The sequence below is a fragment of the Sphaerodactylus townsendi genome, linkage group LG04 (genome assembly GCF_021028975.2).
Source record: "Sphaerodactylus townsendi isolate TG3544 linkage group LG04, MPM_Stown_v2.3, whole genome shotgun sequence".
NCBI lineage: Eukaryota > Metazoa > Chordata > Lepidosauria > Squamata > Sphaerodactylidae > Sphaerodactylus > Sphaerodactylus townsendi.
Window position 1 is genome coordinate 6,889,133 of NC_059428.1, and position 15,502 is coordinate 6,904,634.

The following is a 15,502-nucleotide window of genomic DNA, read 5'->3' on the forward strand; positions in this document are numbered from 1 at the left end:
CTCTCAAGATCCTCCAAGAGCTTTCCGGAGGGGCCGGCAGCCGTCCCGGCAGCTTCTCCACAGGAATGCTTTTTCCCAAATGACCTAGTGAAATGGGGGGAGGACAAGGCACTGAGAAGAGGGGGGGGCGGAAATCAAGCCCTTCTCAGCCAAGGAAACATTTCCTCCCTGGTAGTGGATGAAGAGGGAAAGAGAGCCCTTCTTGGATCTTTGCAAGAAAAATTGGCTAAAGATGCTCTAAAGCCGTGGTGAACCTATGGCACTCCATAAGTTCATGGACTACAATTCCCATCAGCCCCTGCCAGCATGGCCTGATGGGAATTGCAGTCCATGAACATATGGAGTGCCATAGGGGCTGATGGGAATTGTAGTCCATGAACATATGGAGTGCCATAGGGGCTGATGGGAATTGTAGTCCATGAACATATGGAGTGCCATAGGGGCTGATGGGAATTGTAGTCCATGAACATATGGAGTGCCATAGGGGCTGATGGGAATTGTAGTCCATGAACATATGAGGTGCCATAGGGGCTGATGGGAATTGTAGTCCATGAACATATGGAGTGCCATAGGGGCTGATGGGAATTGTAGTCCATTAACGTATGGGGTGCCATAGGGGCTGGTGGGAATTGTTGTCCATTAACATATGGAGTGCCATAGGGGCTGATGGGAATTGTAGTCCATGAACATATGGGGTGCCATAGGGGCTGATGGGAATTGTAGTCCATTAACGTATGGGGTGCCATAGGGGCTGATGGGAATTGTAGTCCATTAACATATGGGGTGCCATAGGGGCTGATGGGAATTGTAGTCCATGAACATATGGAGTGCCATAGGTTCGCCACCACTGCTCTAAAGCACGGGCCCCAGGTGACCATAGACACTTCTCCTGGTACCCACCAAATGCTTTCAGAAAGTGGACAAGACCAGATGGAGATTTTGCCTAAAAGTTCTCTAACTGGCTGTGCAGATTTTAAGACTCTGCTTTGGCAACAGTGGGCACCACAGCACAACGATCGTAAACAGTATGTTCATTTTAAAAGAAGAAGAAGCGTTGGATTTAATTTTACAGGTTTGCGTACGCCGAGACAGTTTTACTGTATTGCTGTTCGATCTGTAAATCGTCCCGAGCCAGTTTTGGGAGGGGCGATTAAGACATTCGATAAACAACAGAACGGATGAACAGAATAATGGAAATAATGGGACATGACAAATTATCATCTATAATAAAGCAAAGATCTATAGACAATTATTTGCAAGACTGGGAACCTTCATTGAATTATGTGAAACAGTTTAGTAGTACTGATATGATAAATATATGTCAACACTGAAATAGAAATATATTTTGTTGTGTATGTTAGTATATCTTCAGAAGTAATTTAACAAAAAAAGATTAAATGTAAGTTGGGTGCTGTGTGGTTTCCGGGCTGTGTGGCTGGCATCTTCAGAGGATCCTCTGAAGATGCCAGCCACAGATGCAGCCAAAACGTCAGGAGAGAATGCTGCTAGAACACGGCCATACAGCCCGGAAACCACACAGCACCCAAGTGATTCCGGCCGTGAAAGCCTTCGACAATATATTAAATGTAAGCATTAGGAAGTTAGTGGGAACTTAGAACTAGAAGAAAAGAAGGACAGAAGAATAATATTAATATGTTTCAAAGTTATAAATAATGAATATAAGTTCAGAAGTAATTTAACAAAAAAGGATTAAACGTAAGCATTAGGAAGTTAGTGGGAACTTAGAACTAGAAGGAAAGAAGGAAAGAAGAAGAATATTAATATAAGTTTCAAAGTTCTAAATAATGAATATAAGTTATTGAAATGTAAGGAAAATATGGATAACGACAAGGTAGAGTCATGAATTTGGTTATAGAAGTATGTATATTAAGATTGAAGAATTATACGTGGGTGTTTTTTTGTATAGAGATGATGATTAGTAGAAATAGTTATTTATTGTTTTTTTAATTAAAACTGAATAAAGATTATTTTAAAGAAGAAATTCGATAAACAAACAAACACATACACAAATAAATAAAAGGGAAGAGTTGATGTAGAAAGGGCAGATGAGGGCACTTACCATGTTTCCCCGAAAATAAGACAGTGTCTTATATTAATTTTTGCTCCCAAAGATGCGCTATGTCTTATTTTCAGGGGGTGTCTTATTTTTCTGTGTTCTGTTCGTCGGGCACGCTTCCAAACAAAAACTTTGCTACATCTTCCTTTCGGGGGATGCCTTATATTTCGCACTTCAGCAAAACCTCTACTATGTCTTATTTTCAGGGGATGTCTTATATTCGGGGAAACAGGGTACCTGTGACCACTGGACAAACAGTGATCATCGCCACGGACTTAACGTGCTCAGGGCCCACGTGGTCCTGCACAGGCCATGTGGGGAACTCAGGTTCTCTCCCCCCCCCCCCCACGAGTCTTACTTGGAGTGCTCCGGGTTGGTCCGCGGGGCTGGGGGCGGCAGCTTTCCTTTGGCTGCTCCGGTTTCGTCCTTGTCGATGCTGATCCATTCTGAGGGAAAAGAGAAAGGGAGAGCTCGCTCTCTGGGGCCACTGGAGAAAAATTTGGCCCAAACTGGGCGAGGACACACGAACCCACGAGGCCGCCTTATTTTGAACTGGACCCAAGGCTCAGCAAGAGGCAGCGTGGCGTAGCGGTTAAGAGCAGGTGCACTCTAATCTGGAGAACCAGATTTGATTCTGCCGCCTGAGCTGTGGAGGCTTATCTGGTGAACCAGATTAGCCTGTGCGCTCCCACACACGCCAGCTGGGTGACCCTGGGCTAGTCACGGTTCTTTGGAGCTCTCTCAGCCCCACCCACCTCACAGGGTGTTTGTTGTGGGAGGGGAAGGGAAAGGAGATTGGAAGCCCCTTTAGGTCTCCATGCAGGAGAGAAAGGCAGGGTAAAAACCCAACTCTTCTTAATGTTATTCCCTATCCTCTGAGGAAACCCACACTCCAGCAAAGTAAAAGTCTTCCTTCAGGCCACTCCTGGACTGGGCATCGCCCCACAGCTAAGCAGTGCCTTCCATCCCTTCCCAACTGAGGGGGCAACGCTTCTTGCCCTCACCGTAGAGACGCTCGCGAGTGCCCATCCGCTCGGCCGGGACGCGGACCTTCATGGACCCCCGGATGTTGCCCGTCTCCTCTCCTCGGTGCGACAGGTAGGTGAGGAACTGCTGGGCAGTGCTGCCAATCATGGATTTGAGAGCGATGACACATTCACCTGTGAAGGAAACAGAGCCAACGGGGAGGTCAGAGGTCAGCTGCGCCTGGAACCCTGCTTGCAACAGGTGGCCCACGCATAAGTCCTCTCACTTGGCCTAGCCTGGCAGGATTTATTTCCCGAGAGAAAGGTGGGGTATAAGCAGAGGTGGGATCCAGCAGGTTCTCACAGGTTCCCGAGAGTAGGTTACTAATTATTTGTGTGAGTCAAGAGGGGGTTACTAATTGGTGATTTTGCCAAGTGGTTTTTGCCTTAGTTACGCCCCTCCGCTCAGCAGTAGCGCGCAGAACTTGAAGCAGTCTAGAAGGAGGTGCACCGGTGTGCGTGGCAGCCTGCACCTGCATGCATTCATTTCCCGCCCAAGGACCGGCGCAGCGGCTGCGTCCTTGCCACAGCCCCGCCCAGGAATGCCCCACCCCCGGAATGCCCGCCCACGCCCCCGTCGTGCCCCGCCCAGCCCCATTAGCGCTACGCCACAGTTTGAATCCCACCACCATGGGAACCTGTCACTAAAAATTTTGGATCCCACCACTGGGTATAAGTCCAAACTTCTTCTTAAATGTATTTATTTACAACATTTATTGATTGCCTTTCTCCCTTGTGGAACTCAAGGCAACTTAACAATACAAATAGAATAATAATTTTAAAAGACAAGAAGAATGTAAACTAAACAACAATAGCAAAAAACACATGAAAGGTCCCAATGCAAGAACTCAAATTAAGCCTGCCAATAAATAAAAACCAAACTAATCAAATGCAATCCCAAATAAAACTGTCTCCAAGGACCTCCTGAAGTTCAAAAGGGAGGTAGCCAGGCGAATCTTACTGGGGAGGTTGTTCCATAGTTATGGGGCTACCACAGAAAAGGCCTTCTCTCATCTACCCGCCAAGCAAACTTTTCTGATTGGTGGGACTGTCAGAAAAGCCCCTCCTTGTGATCTTAATTCCTGTGCAGGAACATATGAGGGAAAATGGTCCTGCAATACCCTGTATCCCAAGTCAGGTTGGGTTTTAAAGGACCAAACCAATGGCTTGAATTGGGCCCAGGAACAGATTGGCAGCCAGTGTGATTGGTGCAAAAGTCTAGCCACAGAATTCTGCATTGGCGTTCACTGAAAATGCTGGGGGGAAGAATTAGGACTAATCAAAGGAAACACTTCTTCACACAACGTGCAATCGATTGGTGTTTGGAATATGCTGCCACAGGAGGTGGTGATGGCCACTAACCTGGATAGCTTCAAAAGGGGCTTGGACAGATTTATGGAAGAGAAGTCGATCTCTGGTTACCAATCTTGATCCTCCTGGATCTGAGATTGCAAATGCCTTAGCAGACCAGGTGATCAGGAGCAGCAGCAGCAGCAGCAGAAGGCCATTGCGTTCACATCCTACATGTGAGCTCCCAAAGGCACCTGGTGGGCCACTGCGAGTAGCAGAGTGCTGGACTAGATGGACTCTGGTCTGATCCAGCAGGCTCCTTCTTATGTTCTTATGACTGTTGCTCAGTTTAGTAAGTCGGTTCACTTGTATCCATTGGCCCAAATCTCACAGCCGAGTGAGCATCTCAAAAATTAAAGTATACAAAAACAAACCTCAGTAGACTTTGGGTAAAGACTGCAGGTTTGTTTTGAAGAAAGGATGTTCCCACAGTATCGAGCCTTTCATTAAAATTCATTCCACACTAGAGCAAAACAAAGGAACGAGCGACAAACTCTTGTCGGTTCTGGTGGGTTTTCCGGGCTGTGTGGCCGTGGTCTGGTGGATCTTGTTCCTAACGTTTCGCCTGCATCTGTGGCTGGCATCTTCAGAGGTGTATCACAGAGGGAAGTCTGTTACACACACTGTGTCCAGTGAGTACCCCACTCAACATCCCCTTCTCACTGGACACAGTGTGTAACAGACTTCCCTCTGTGATACACCTCTGCAGTTGCTGTCCACCAAGATGGGGCTACTGACAAGTGGTTTGGCAGCCCGGGGGCCAGATAGGACTCAAGAGCGTTATTCCACCACTGCCCCTCCCCGGCTGCCCTCCAGGGCGAAACTTGGCAGAGTCCTGCCACTGTGGCCGGCTTCCAGCTTCGTGGCCGCTTACCGTAGGATTCGTAGCCATCCAAAGACTTGACCGTCAAGAGGATGTGCTGATCTTGGAGGTACTCGATGTCTGAGAGGATCGGCTTGAGCTGCAGGTACAGAAACAAAGAAGGTCATGCTCAGTAAGGGCGAGACCAAGACAGGCCCTGTTCAAGGTGGGTCATCACCTAGTCCAGTGGTGGCGAACCTTTGGCACTCCAGATGTTATGGACTACAATTCCCATCAGCCCCTGCCAGCATGGCCAATTGTAGTCCATAACATCTGGAGTGCCAAAGGTTCGCCACCATGGCCCTAGTCCATTTTGCAGAGCTCCCACCTAAGCCCAAAAGAGTGAGTGTTTCCTGGAGGCACCCAGGTCATGTTGGCAAAGAATCACGGAATCACAGAGTTGGAGGGGACTCCCAAAGGCCATCCAGTCCAACCCCCTGCCATGCAGGAACACACAGTCAAAGCACTCCTGTCGGATGGCCATCCAGCCTCTCTTTAAAAACCTCCAAAGAAGGAGGCTCCACCACTCTCCGAGGCAGTGAATTCCACTGTCGAACAGCCCTTTAGTGTCAGGAGGTTTTTCCTGATGTTTAGGTGGGATCTCTTTTCCTTCACCTGGAACCCATGACTCCTGGAGTCTCTGAGGCAGAAGAAAACAAGCTTGCTCCCTCTTCGACATGGCATCCCTTCAAATATCTAAACATGGCTATCATGTCACCTCTTAACCTTCGCTTCTCTAGGCTAAACATCCCCAGTTCCCTAAGTCTCTCCTCATAGGCCCGTGGTGGCGAACCTTTGGCACTCCAGATGTTATGGACTACAATTCCCATCAGCCCCTACCAGCATGGCCATGGATACCTGACCTTTGACCCTTTTGGTTGCCCATGACTTGAAGGGCAGAACTGAACCAGGAAAGGTGGAGCCGTTTGGCTGAATTACAGGCTGACTCCTAATGACGGCCTCTGCCTCCGGACACACCACTGATGGCCAGGAGTGGATGGGCGGTTCTGTGCCCATATTTAAAACCCCTCAGTGGCAGAGAGGCACCCAATTGAACAGTGCCCTGGCGAGACGTTTAGCTTCTCCGCAGTTTCAATCCAAGCCCTCGGCAGGTTTGCGCCACCAGCTGCCAAACTGCCCGACAGCAAACAGTCAAACATCTCTGTGCAAAAGGCCCTAGAAGTCACTCAGCCCTCTTCCAATGTTCAAAGACCCCTGGAAAATCCTACAGGATGCAGAGACTTAAATGGATTCCTGCAGGAGAAGTCCCTGAGAAGTTGTCAGGGACTGAAGTGACCCTGCTGGAAAAGCAGAAGTCCCACAACTTTCAACCAGGTGACGGGGCTCGAAGAGTTCTCCTTACCGTGGGCAGCTGCCGAGATGACCACTGCACCCGCAGGAAGTTGATGTTGTCGCTGCTCTGTGAGTCGTTCTCAAAACTCTTCTTAAATTCTGGGGAAAGGACAGAAGAGTTTCAGATTTGGAGAGGAGGCTGGCAGGCATGAGAGTGAATACCAAATTATGTAGGGTGGTGAGAACCGCAAAGGATTGCGAAGAGCTCCAAGCGGACCTTGATAAATTAGGTGAGTGGGCTAGGAAATGGCAAATGCAGTTCAATGTAGCAAAATGTAAAATGATGCACATAGGGGCAAAAAATCCAAACTTCACATGCACGCTACAGGGGTCAGTGCTATCAGTCACAGACCAGGAAAGGGATTTGGGCATCTTAGTTGATAGTTCCATGGGAATGTCAGCTCAATGCATGGCAGCTGTGAAAAAGGCAAACTCTATGCTGGGGATAATTAGGAAAGGAATTGACAATAAAACTGCAAGGATTGTCATGCCCTTATATAAAGCAGTAGAAAGGGTGCAACGGCACTTGGGAGTCCTGTGTTCAGTCTCCCAATGGTGGCCGCATCTCAAAAAAGGATATTGAGGAGATAGAAAAAGTGTAAGAGGAAGGGCAACAAGGATGATTGAGGGACTGGAGCACCTTCCCTATGAGGAGAGGCTGCAGCGTTTGGGACTCTTTCGTTTGGAGAGGAGACGTCTGAGGGGGGATATGATTGAAGTCTATAAAATTATGCATGGGGTAGAAAATGTTGACAGAGAGACATTTTTCTCTCTTTCTCACAATACTAGAACCAGGGGGCATCCATTGAAAATGCTGGGGGGAAGAATTAGGACTAATCAAAGGAAACACTTCTTCACGCAACGTGTGATTGGTGTTTGGAATATGCTGGGAATGTTTTAGTGGGGTATATATTGTCCATGTCCCAGGGTGGGGGACCAATCAGTAAGTGTCTTGGGTGAAACACGGGTGGAACTGGCGTAACATGCCAAACTGAGCGCCAAGAGAAAGCGTCTCTAGCCTTCCCCACCTTCTAGACAGGTGGAGTAGAACTCGATGAAGAACTTGGTCCTGCTCGCTGTCTTCACAATGGCCTCGACACTCTCGAACTCGATGTACGCCTGGTCCGAAGATTTGGAGAGACCTACAAGGAAGGGGCACAGACAAAAACGTCATATTGAAGGTGACTTTTGGTCCTTTAAGGTCAGCCTTTTCTACTCTGACTGGCAGGGTATTTCAGGAGGAAGAAGAAGAAGAGGAGGAGGAGGAGGAGGAGTTTGAGTTTGGATTTATATCCCCCCTTTCTCTCCTGCAGGAGACTCAAAGGGGCTTACAATCTCCTTGCCCTTCCCCCCTCACAACAAACACCCTGTGAGGTGGGTGGGGCTGAGAGAGCTCCGAGAAGCTGTGACTAGCCCAAGGTCCCCCAGCTGGCGTGTGTGGGAGTGCCCAGGCTAGTCTGAATTCCCCAGATAAGCCTCCACAGCTCAGGCGGCAGAGCTGGGAATCAAACCCGGTTCCTCCAGATTAGATACACGAGCTCTTAACCTCCTACGCCACTGCTGCTCTTTCACATCACTTCCTGCCTGGTCTTTTTAACTGGAGATGCTGGGCATTGAACCTGGGACTTCCTGCATGCCAAGCAGTTGTTGTGCCACTGAGCCACTGCCCCTTCCTTGCTGGGAGGAGCTGCGTGGGATCAGTCCTCCCCCCCCCCACCCCCTGCTCACTCGATCTTGCCTAGCATGTCTGCCTTCCTATCATCAAAACATTCAGTTTCCTGGCTGTCAGGAAACTAAATGCTAAAACTTTCAAAAGGAAGCTGAATTCTGAACCATGTTCTGTGTTCCCCCCCCCCCCCCCCCCCCCCCCCCCACCCCCCCCCCCCCCCACCCCCCCCCCCCCCCACCCCCCCCCCCCCCCACCCCCCCCCCCCCCCACCCCCCCCCCCCCCCACCCCCCCCCCCCCCCACCCCCCCCCCCCCCCACCCCCCCCCCCCCCCACCCCCCCCCCCCCCCACCCCCCCCCCCCCCCACCCCCCCCCCCCCCCACCCCCCCCCCCCCCCACCCCCCCCCCCCCCCACCCCCCCCCCCCCCCACCCCCCCCCCCCCCCACCCCCCCCCCCCCCCACCCCCCCCCCCCCCCACCCCCCCCCCCCCCCACCCCCCCCCCCCCCCACCCCCCCCCCCCCCCACCCCCCCCCCCCCCCACCCCCCCCCCCCCCCACCCCCCCCCCCCCCCACCCCCCCCCCCCCCCACCCCCCCCCCCCCCCACCCCCCCCCCCCCCCACCCCCCCCCCCCCCCACCCCCCCCCCCCCCCACCCCCCCCCCCCCCCACCCCCCCCCCCCCCCACCCCCCCCCCCCCCCACCCCCCCCCCCCCCCACCCCCCCCCCCCCCCACCCCCCCCCCCCCCCACCCCCCCCCCCCCCCACCCCCCCCCCCCCCCACCCCCCCCCCCCCCCACCCCCCCCCCCCCCCACCCCCCCCCCCCCCCACCCCCCCCCCCCCCCACCCCCCCCCCCCCCCACCCCCCCCCCCCCCCACCCCCCCCCCCCCCCACCCCCCCCCCCCCCCACCCCCCCCCCCCCCCACCCCCCCCCCCCCCCACCCCCCCCCCCCCCCACCCCCCCCCCCCCCCACCCCCCCCCCCCCCCACCCCCCCCCCCCCCCACCCCCCCCCCCCCCCACCCCCCCCCCCCCCCACCCCCCCCCCCCCCCACCCCCCCCCCCCCCCACCCCCCCCCCCCCCCACCCCCCCCCCCCCCCACCCCCCCCCCCCCCCACCCCCCCCCCCCCCCACCCCCCCCCCCCCCCACCCCCCCCCCCCCCCACCCCCCCCCCCCCCCACCCCCCCCCCCCCCCACCCCCCCCCCCCCCCACCCCCCCCCCCCCCCACCCCCCCCCCCCCCCACCCCCCCCCCCCCCCACCCCCCCCCCCCCCCACCCCCCCCCCCCCCCACCCCCCCCCCCCCCCACCCCCCCCCCCCCCCACCCCCCCCCCCCCCCACCCCCCCCCCCCCCCACCCCCCCCCCCCCCCACCCCCCCCCCCCCCCACCCCCCCCCCCCCCCACCCCCCCCCCCCCCCACCCCCCCCCCCCCCCACCCCCCCCCCCCCCCACCCCCCCCCCCCCCCACCCCCCCCCCCCCCCACCCCCCCCCCCCCCCACCCCCCCCCCCCCCCACCCCCCCCCCCCCCCACCCCCCCCCCCCCCCACCCCCCCCCCCCCCCACCCCCCCCCCCCCCCACCCCCCCCCCCCCCCACCCCCCCCCCCCCCCACCCCCCCCCCCCCCCACCCCCCCCCCCCCCCACCCCCCCCCCCCCCCACCCCCCCCCCCCCCCACCCCCCCCCCCCCCCACCCCCCCCCCCCCCCACCCCCCCCCCCCCCCACCCCCCCCCCCCCCCACCCCCCCCCCCCCCCACCCCCCCCCCCCCCCACCCCCCCCCCCCCCCACCCCCCCCCCCCCCCACCCCCCCCCCCCCCCACCCCCCCCCCCCCCCACCCCCCCCCCCCCCCACCCCCCCCCCCCCCCACCCCCCCCCCCCCCCACCCCCCCCCCCCCCCACCCCCCCCCCCCCCCACCCCCCCCCCCCCCCACCCCCCCCCCCCCCCACCCCCCCCCCCCCCCACCCCCCCCCCCCCCCACCCCCCCCCCCCCCCACCCCCCCCCCCCCCCACCCCCCCCCCCCCCCACCCCCCCCCCCCCCCACCCCCCCCCCCCCCCACCCCCCCCCCCCCCCACCCCCCCCCCCCCCCACCCCCCCCCCCCCCCACCCCCCCCCCCCCCCACCCCCCCCCCCCCCCACCCCCCCCCCCCCCCACCCCCCCCCCCCCCCACCCCCCCCCCCCCCCACCCCCCCCCCCCCCCACCCCCCCCCCCCCCCACCCCCCCCCCCCCCCACCCCCCCCCCCCCCCACCCCCCCCCCCCCCCACCCCCCCCCCCCCCCACCCCCCCCCCCCCCCACCCCCCCCCCCCCCCACCCCCCCCCCCCCCCACCCCCCCCCCCCCCCACCCCCCCCCCCCCCCACCCCCCCCCCCCCCCACCCCCCCCCCCCCCCACCCCCCCCCCCCCCCACCCCCCCCCCCCCCCACCCCCCCCCCCCCCCACCCCCCCCCCCCCCCACCCCCCCCCCCCCCCACCCCCCCCCCCCCCCACCCCCCCCCCCCCCCACCCCCCCCCCCCCCCACCCCCCCCCCCCCCCACCCCCCCCCCCCCCCACCCCCCCCCCCCCCCACCCCCCCCCCCCCCCACCCCCCCCCCCCCCCACCCCCCCCCCCCCCCACCCCCCCCCCCCCCCACCCCCCCCCCCCCCCACCCCCCCCCCCCCCCACCCCCCCCCCCCCCCACCCCCCCCCCCCCCCACCCCCCCCCCCCCCCACCCCCCCCCCCCCCCACCCCCCCCCCCCCCCACCCCCCCCCCCCCCCACCCCCCCCCCCCCCCACCCCCCCCCCCCCCCACCCCCCCCCCCCCCCACCCCCCCCCCCCCCCACCCCCCCCCCCCCCCACCCCCCCCCCCCCCCACCCCCCCCCCCCCCCACCCCCCCCCCCCCCCACCCCCCCCCCCCCCCACCCCCCCCCCCCCCCACCCCCCCCCCCCCCCACCCCCCCCCCCCCCCACCCCCCCCCCCCCCCACCCCCCCCCCCCCCCACCCCCCCCCCCCCCCACCCCCCCCCCCCCCCACCCCCCCCCCCCCCCACCCCCCCCCCCCCCCACCCCCCCCCCCCCCCACCCCCCCCCCCCCCCACCCCCCCCCCCCCCCACCCCCCCCCCCCCCCACCCCCCCCCCCCCCCACCCCCCCCCCCCCCCACCCCCCCCCCCCCCCACCCCCCCCCCCCCCCACCCCCCCCCCCCCCCACCCCCCCCCCCCCCCACCCCCCCCCCCCCCCACCCCCCCCCCCCCCCACCCCCCCCCCCCCCCACCCCCCCCCCCCCCCACCCCCCCCCCCCCCCACCCCCCCCCCCCCCCACCCCCCCCCCCCCCCACCCCCCCCCCCCCCCACCCCCCCCCCCCCCCACCCCCCCCCCCCCCCACCCCCCCCCCCCCCCACCCCCCCCCCCCCCCACCCCCCCCCCCCCCCACCCCCCCCCCCCCCCACCCCCCCCCCCCCCCACCCCCCCCCCCCCCCACCCCCCCCCCCCCCCACCCCCCCCCCCCCCCACCCCCCCCCCCCCCCACCCCCCCCCCCCCCCACCCCCCCCCCCCCCCACCCCCCCCCCCCCCCACCCCCCCCCCCCCCCACCCCCCCCCCCCCCCACCCCCCCCCCCCCCCACCCCCCCCCCCCCCCACCCCCCCCCCCCCCCACCCCCCCCCCCCCCCACCCCCCCCCCCCCCCACCCCCCCCCCCCCCCACCCCCCCCCCCCCCCACCCCCCCCCCCCCCCACCCCCCCCCCCCCCCACCCCCCCCCCCCCCCACCCCCCCCCCCCCCCACCCCCCCCCCCCCCCACCCCCCCCCCCCCCCACCCCCCCCCCCCCCCACCCCCCCCCCCCCCCACCCCCCCCCCCCCCCACCCCCCCCCCCCCCCACCCCCCCCCCCCCCCACCCCCCCCCCCCCCCACCCCCCCCCCCCCCCACCCCCCCCCCCCCCCACCCCCCCCCCCCCCCACCCCCCCCCCCCCCCACCCCCCCCCCCCCCCACCCCCCCCCCCCCCCACCCCCCCCCCCCCCCACCCCCCCCCCCCCCCACCCCCCCCCCCCCCCACCCCCCCCCCCCCCCACCCCCCCCCCCCCCCACCCCCCCCCCCCCCCACCCCCCCCCCCCCCCACCCCCCCCCCCCCCCACCCCCCCCCCCCCCCACCCCCCCCCCCCCCCACCCCCCCCCCCCCCCACCCCCCCCCCCCCCCACCCCCCCCCCCCCCCACCCCCCCCCCCCCCCACCCCCCCCCCCCCCCACCCCCCCCCCCCCCCACCCCCCCCCCCCCCCACCCCCCCCCCCCCCCACCCCCCCCCCCCCCCACCCCCCCCCCCCCCCACCCCCCCCCCCCCCCACCCCCCCCCCCCCCCACCCCCCCCCCCCCCCACCCCCCCCCCCCCCCACCCCCCCCCCCCCCCACCCCCCCCCCCCCCCACCCCCCCCCCCCCCCACCCCCCCCCCCCCCCACCCCCCCCCCCCCCCACCCCCCCCCCCCCCCACCCCCCCCCCCCCCCACCCCCCCCCCCCCCCACCCCCCCCCCCCCCCACCCCCCCCCCCCCCCACCCCCCCCCCCCCCCACCCCCCCCCCCCCCCACCCCCCCCCCCCCCCACCCCCCCCCCCCCCCACCCCCCCCCCCCCCCACCCCCCCCCCCCCCCACCCCCCCCCCCCCCCACCCCCCCCCCCCCCCACCCCCCCCCCCCCCCACCCCCCCCCCCCCCCACCCCCCCCCCCCCCCACCCCCCCCCCCCCCCACCCCCCCCCCCCCCCACCCCCCCCCCCCCCCACCCCCCCCCCCCCCCACCCCCCCCCCCCCCCACCCCCCCCCCCCCCCACCCCCCCCCCCCCCCACCCCCCCCCCCCCCCACCCCCCCCCCCCCCCACCCCCCCCCCCCCCCACCCCCCCCCCCCCCCACCCACCCCCCCCCCCACCCCCCCCCCCCCCCACCCCCCCCCCCCCCCACCCCCCGCCCCCCCCCCCCCCCCCCCCCCCCACCCCCCCCCCCCCCCACCCCCCCCCCCCCCCACCCCCCCCCCCCCCCCCCCCCCCCCCCCCCAACCCCCCCCCCCCCCAAACCCCCCCCCCCCCCACCCCCCCCCCCCCACACCCACCCGCCCCCCCAACCGACCCCCCCGCCCCACCACCCCCCCCCCCCCCCCCCCCCCCCCCACCCCCCACCCCCCCACCCCCCCCCCCCCCCACCAAATACATCCAAGAAAGTCAAGAGCCAGCATTGAAAGAAGTCCACAAGGCTGAGATGCTGAAAGCCAAAGAATCAAAAGAGTATAGAGTCCAACAGTTTAAAACACGAAAGGAGCAGTGGCTAAACAAGCCACTCCATGGGCAGTACTTTAAGAACATTGAAGGGAAGGTTGACAGCAAGAAAACATGGGAGTGGCTCAGAAGGGGAACTCTAAAGAAGGAAACTGAAGGCCTGATTTTTGCTGCCCAGGAGCAAGCATTACGGACAAATGCAATAAAGACACGAATCGAAAAGTCCTACAATGACCCAAAGTGCCGTCTCTGCAAAGAGGGTGATGAAACCGTGGAGCACATCATCTGCTGTTGTAAGAAAATAGCCCAAACTGACTATCTTGAACGTCACAATAGGCTAGCAGCAATGGTGCACTGGAACCTTTGCAAAAAGTACGGCCTGCCCTGTAGCAAGACCTGGTACGAGCACAAGCCAGAGAAGACCACAGAAAATGAAGAAGCAAAAATACTCTGGGACTTTAGAATACAGACAGACAGACACCTGGCACACAACACCCCAGACATAACAGTGATAGAGAAAAAACATGTTTGGATCATAGATGTTGCTGTGCCAGTTGACAGCAGGGTAGAGGACAAAGAGCTGGAAAAGATCACAAAATACAAGGACCTACAAATTGAAGTTGAACGATTGTGGCAGAAAAGAACAACAGTAATCCCAATTCAGTAACGGTGCCTCCAGGAGGAATCCCTGAAATCTTGAAAAACATCTGGAAAGCCCAAACTCTGACAACAGAACATCAGTCCACATGCCGCAGAAAAGCAGCACTTCTGGGAACTGCACATATTCTAATGAACACCTCTAATATCCCAGGTCCCAGCCGACTCCTGACATTCAGAGATGAATCCCAGACACTCCCAGCTAGTTGTTATGTGTATAATAATAATAATAATAATAATAATAATAATAATAATAATAATAATAATAATAATAATAATAATAATAATAATAATAATAATAATAATAATAATAATAATAATAGTGATTCCGGCTGTGAAAGCCTTTGACAATGCTTGCCTCCTGTTCATGAGACTAGAAATACCTGAAAGGCAGGTGCGCAGGTGACTGTGGGACTCCACTGCTTTGTCTACTAGAAACCCCCCCCCCAATGCCAGAGCTTGTGGGCCAGCCAAATAAAGTATCTGCCCACAAATCAGAAAGACCGACAACTATCCTGGAGGCTTCCCATACAGGTCAGAATTTCTCCGCTAAACAGTCTGTAAACTCCTCCTTCAACACACGGCACTTACCCCGGTGGGCTTCTGTTTGTGCCACACGTAGGTGTCGCGGGAACCCCTCTCATAGCGGTACGTGGGAGGGAAAGTGATCTCCTCCTCACCTGGAAAAGTAGAGCACCTGAGGTAGAGGGCTGGAGCTAGGAGGGACCCTGATATTCACACTTAAGCCACACAGAAGTATGTAACAACAGCCCTGCAGGGTCGGATGAACTGGCTAACAACGGAGGCATCCGACTTCACATGGCAGCTGACCACTTGACACAAAAAGGTTTACTCCAAAAGGGTAGGTCACTGTCGTTGTTGTCCGCCCCCCAGGCACTAGTTCTAGCACTGTGGTGGCGAACCTTTGGCACTCCAGATGTTATGGACTACAGTTCCCATCAGCCCCTGCCAGCATGGCCAATTGGGAACTGTAGTCCATAACATCTGGAGTGCCAAAGGTTCGCCACCACTGCTCTAGCACATCCTAAGCCAGGCTATGTGAATCTGGTTTCAATGAAGAAGTAGAAGAAGTGTTTGGATTTATACCCCACCTTTCTCTCCTGTAAGGAGACTCAAGGGGGCTTACAAGATCTTTTCCCTTCCATCCTCTCCCCACAACAGACACCTTGTGAGGCAGGTGGGGCTGAGAGAGTTTAGAGAGAACTGTGACTGGCCCAAGGTCACCCAACTGGAAT

General features: G+C 62.7%; 1 protein-coding gene across 1 annotated transcript in view; it reads right to left on the minus strand.

Annotated features, from left to right (window-relative positions):
• The window catches only part of INPPL1 (inositol polyphosphate phosphatase like 1), an 87,777-nt gene that overhangs the window by 8,037 nt on the left and 64,238 nt on the right, over positions 1-15,502 (minus strand). The window contains exons 16-22 of the mRNA XM_048493096.1: positions 14,834-14,926; positions 7,696-7,809; positions 6,678-6,766; positions 5,327-5,414; positions 3,082-3,237; positions 2,436-2,523; positions 1-84 (exon numbers count right to left, since the gene is read on the minus strand). The exon at positions 1-84 is cut by the window's left edge and continues 75 nt beyond it. Of these exons, the coding sequence (XP_048349053.1) occupies positions 1-84; positions 2,436-2,523; positions 3,082-3,237; positions 5,327-5,414; positions 6,678-6,766; positions 7,696-7,809; positions 14,834-14,926 (712 nt within the window). The remainder of the gene's footprint in view (positions 85-2,435; positions 2,524-3,081; positions 3,238-5,326; positions 5,415-6,677; positions 6,767-7,695; positions 7,810-14,833; positions 14,927-15,502) is intronic.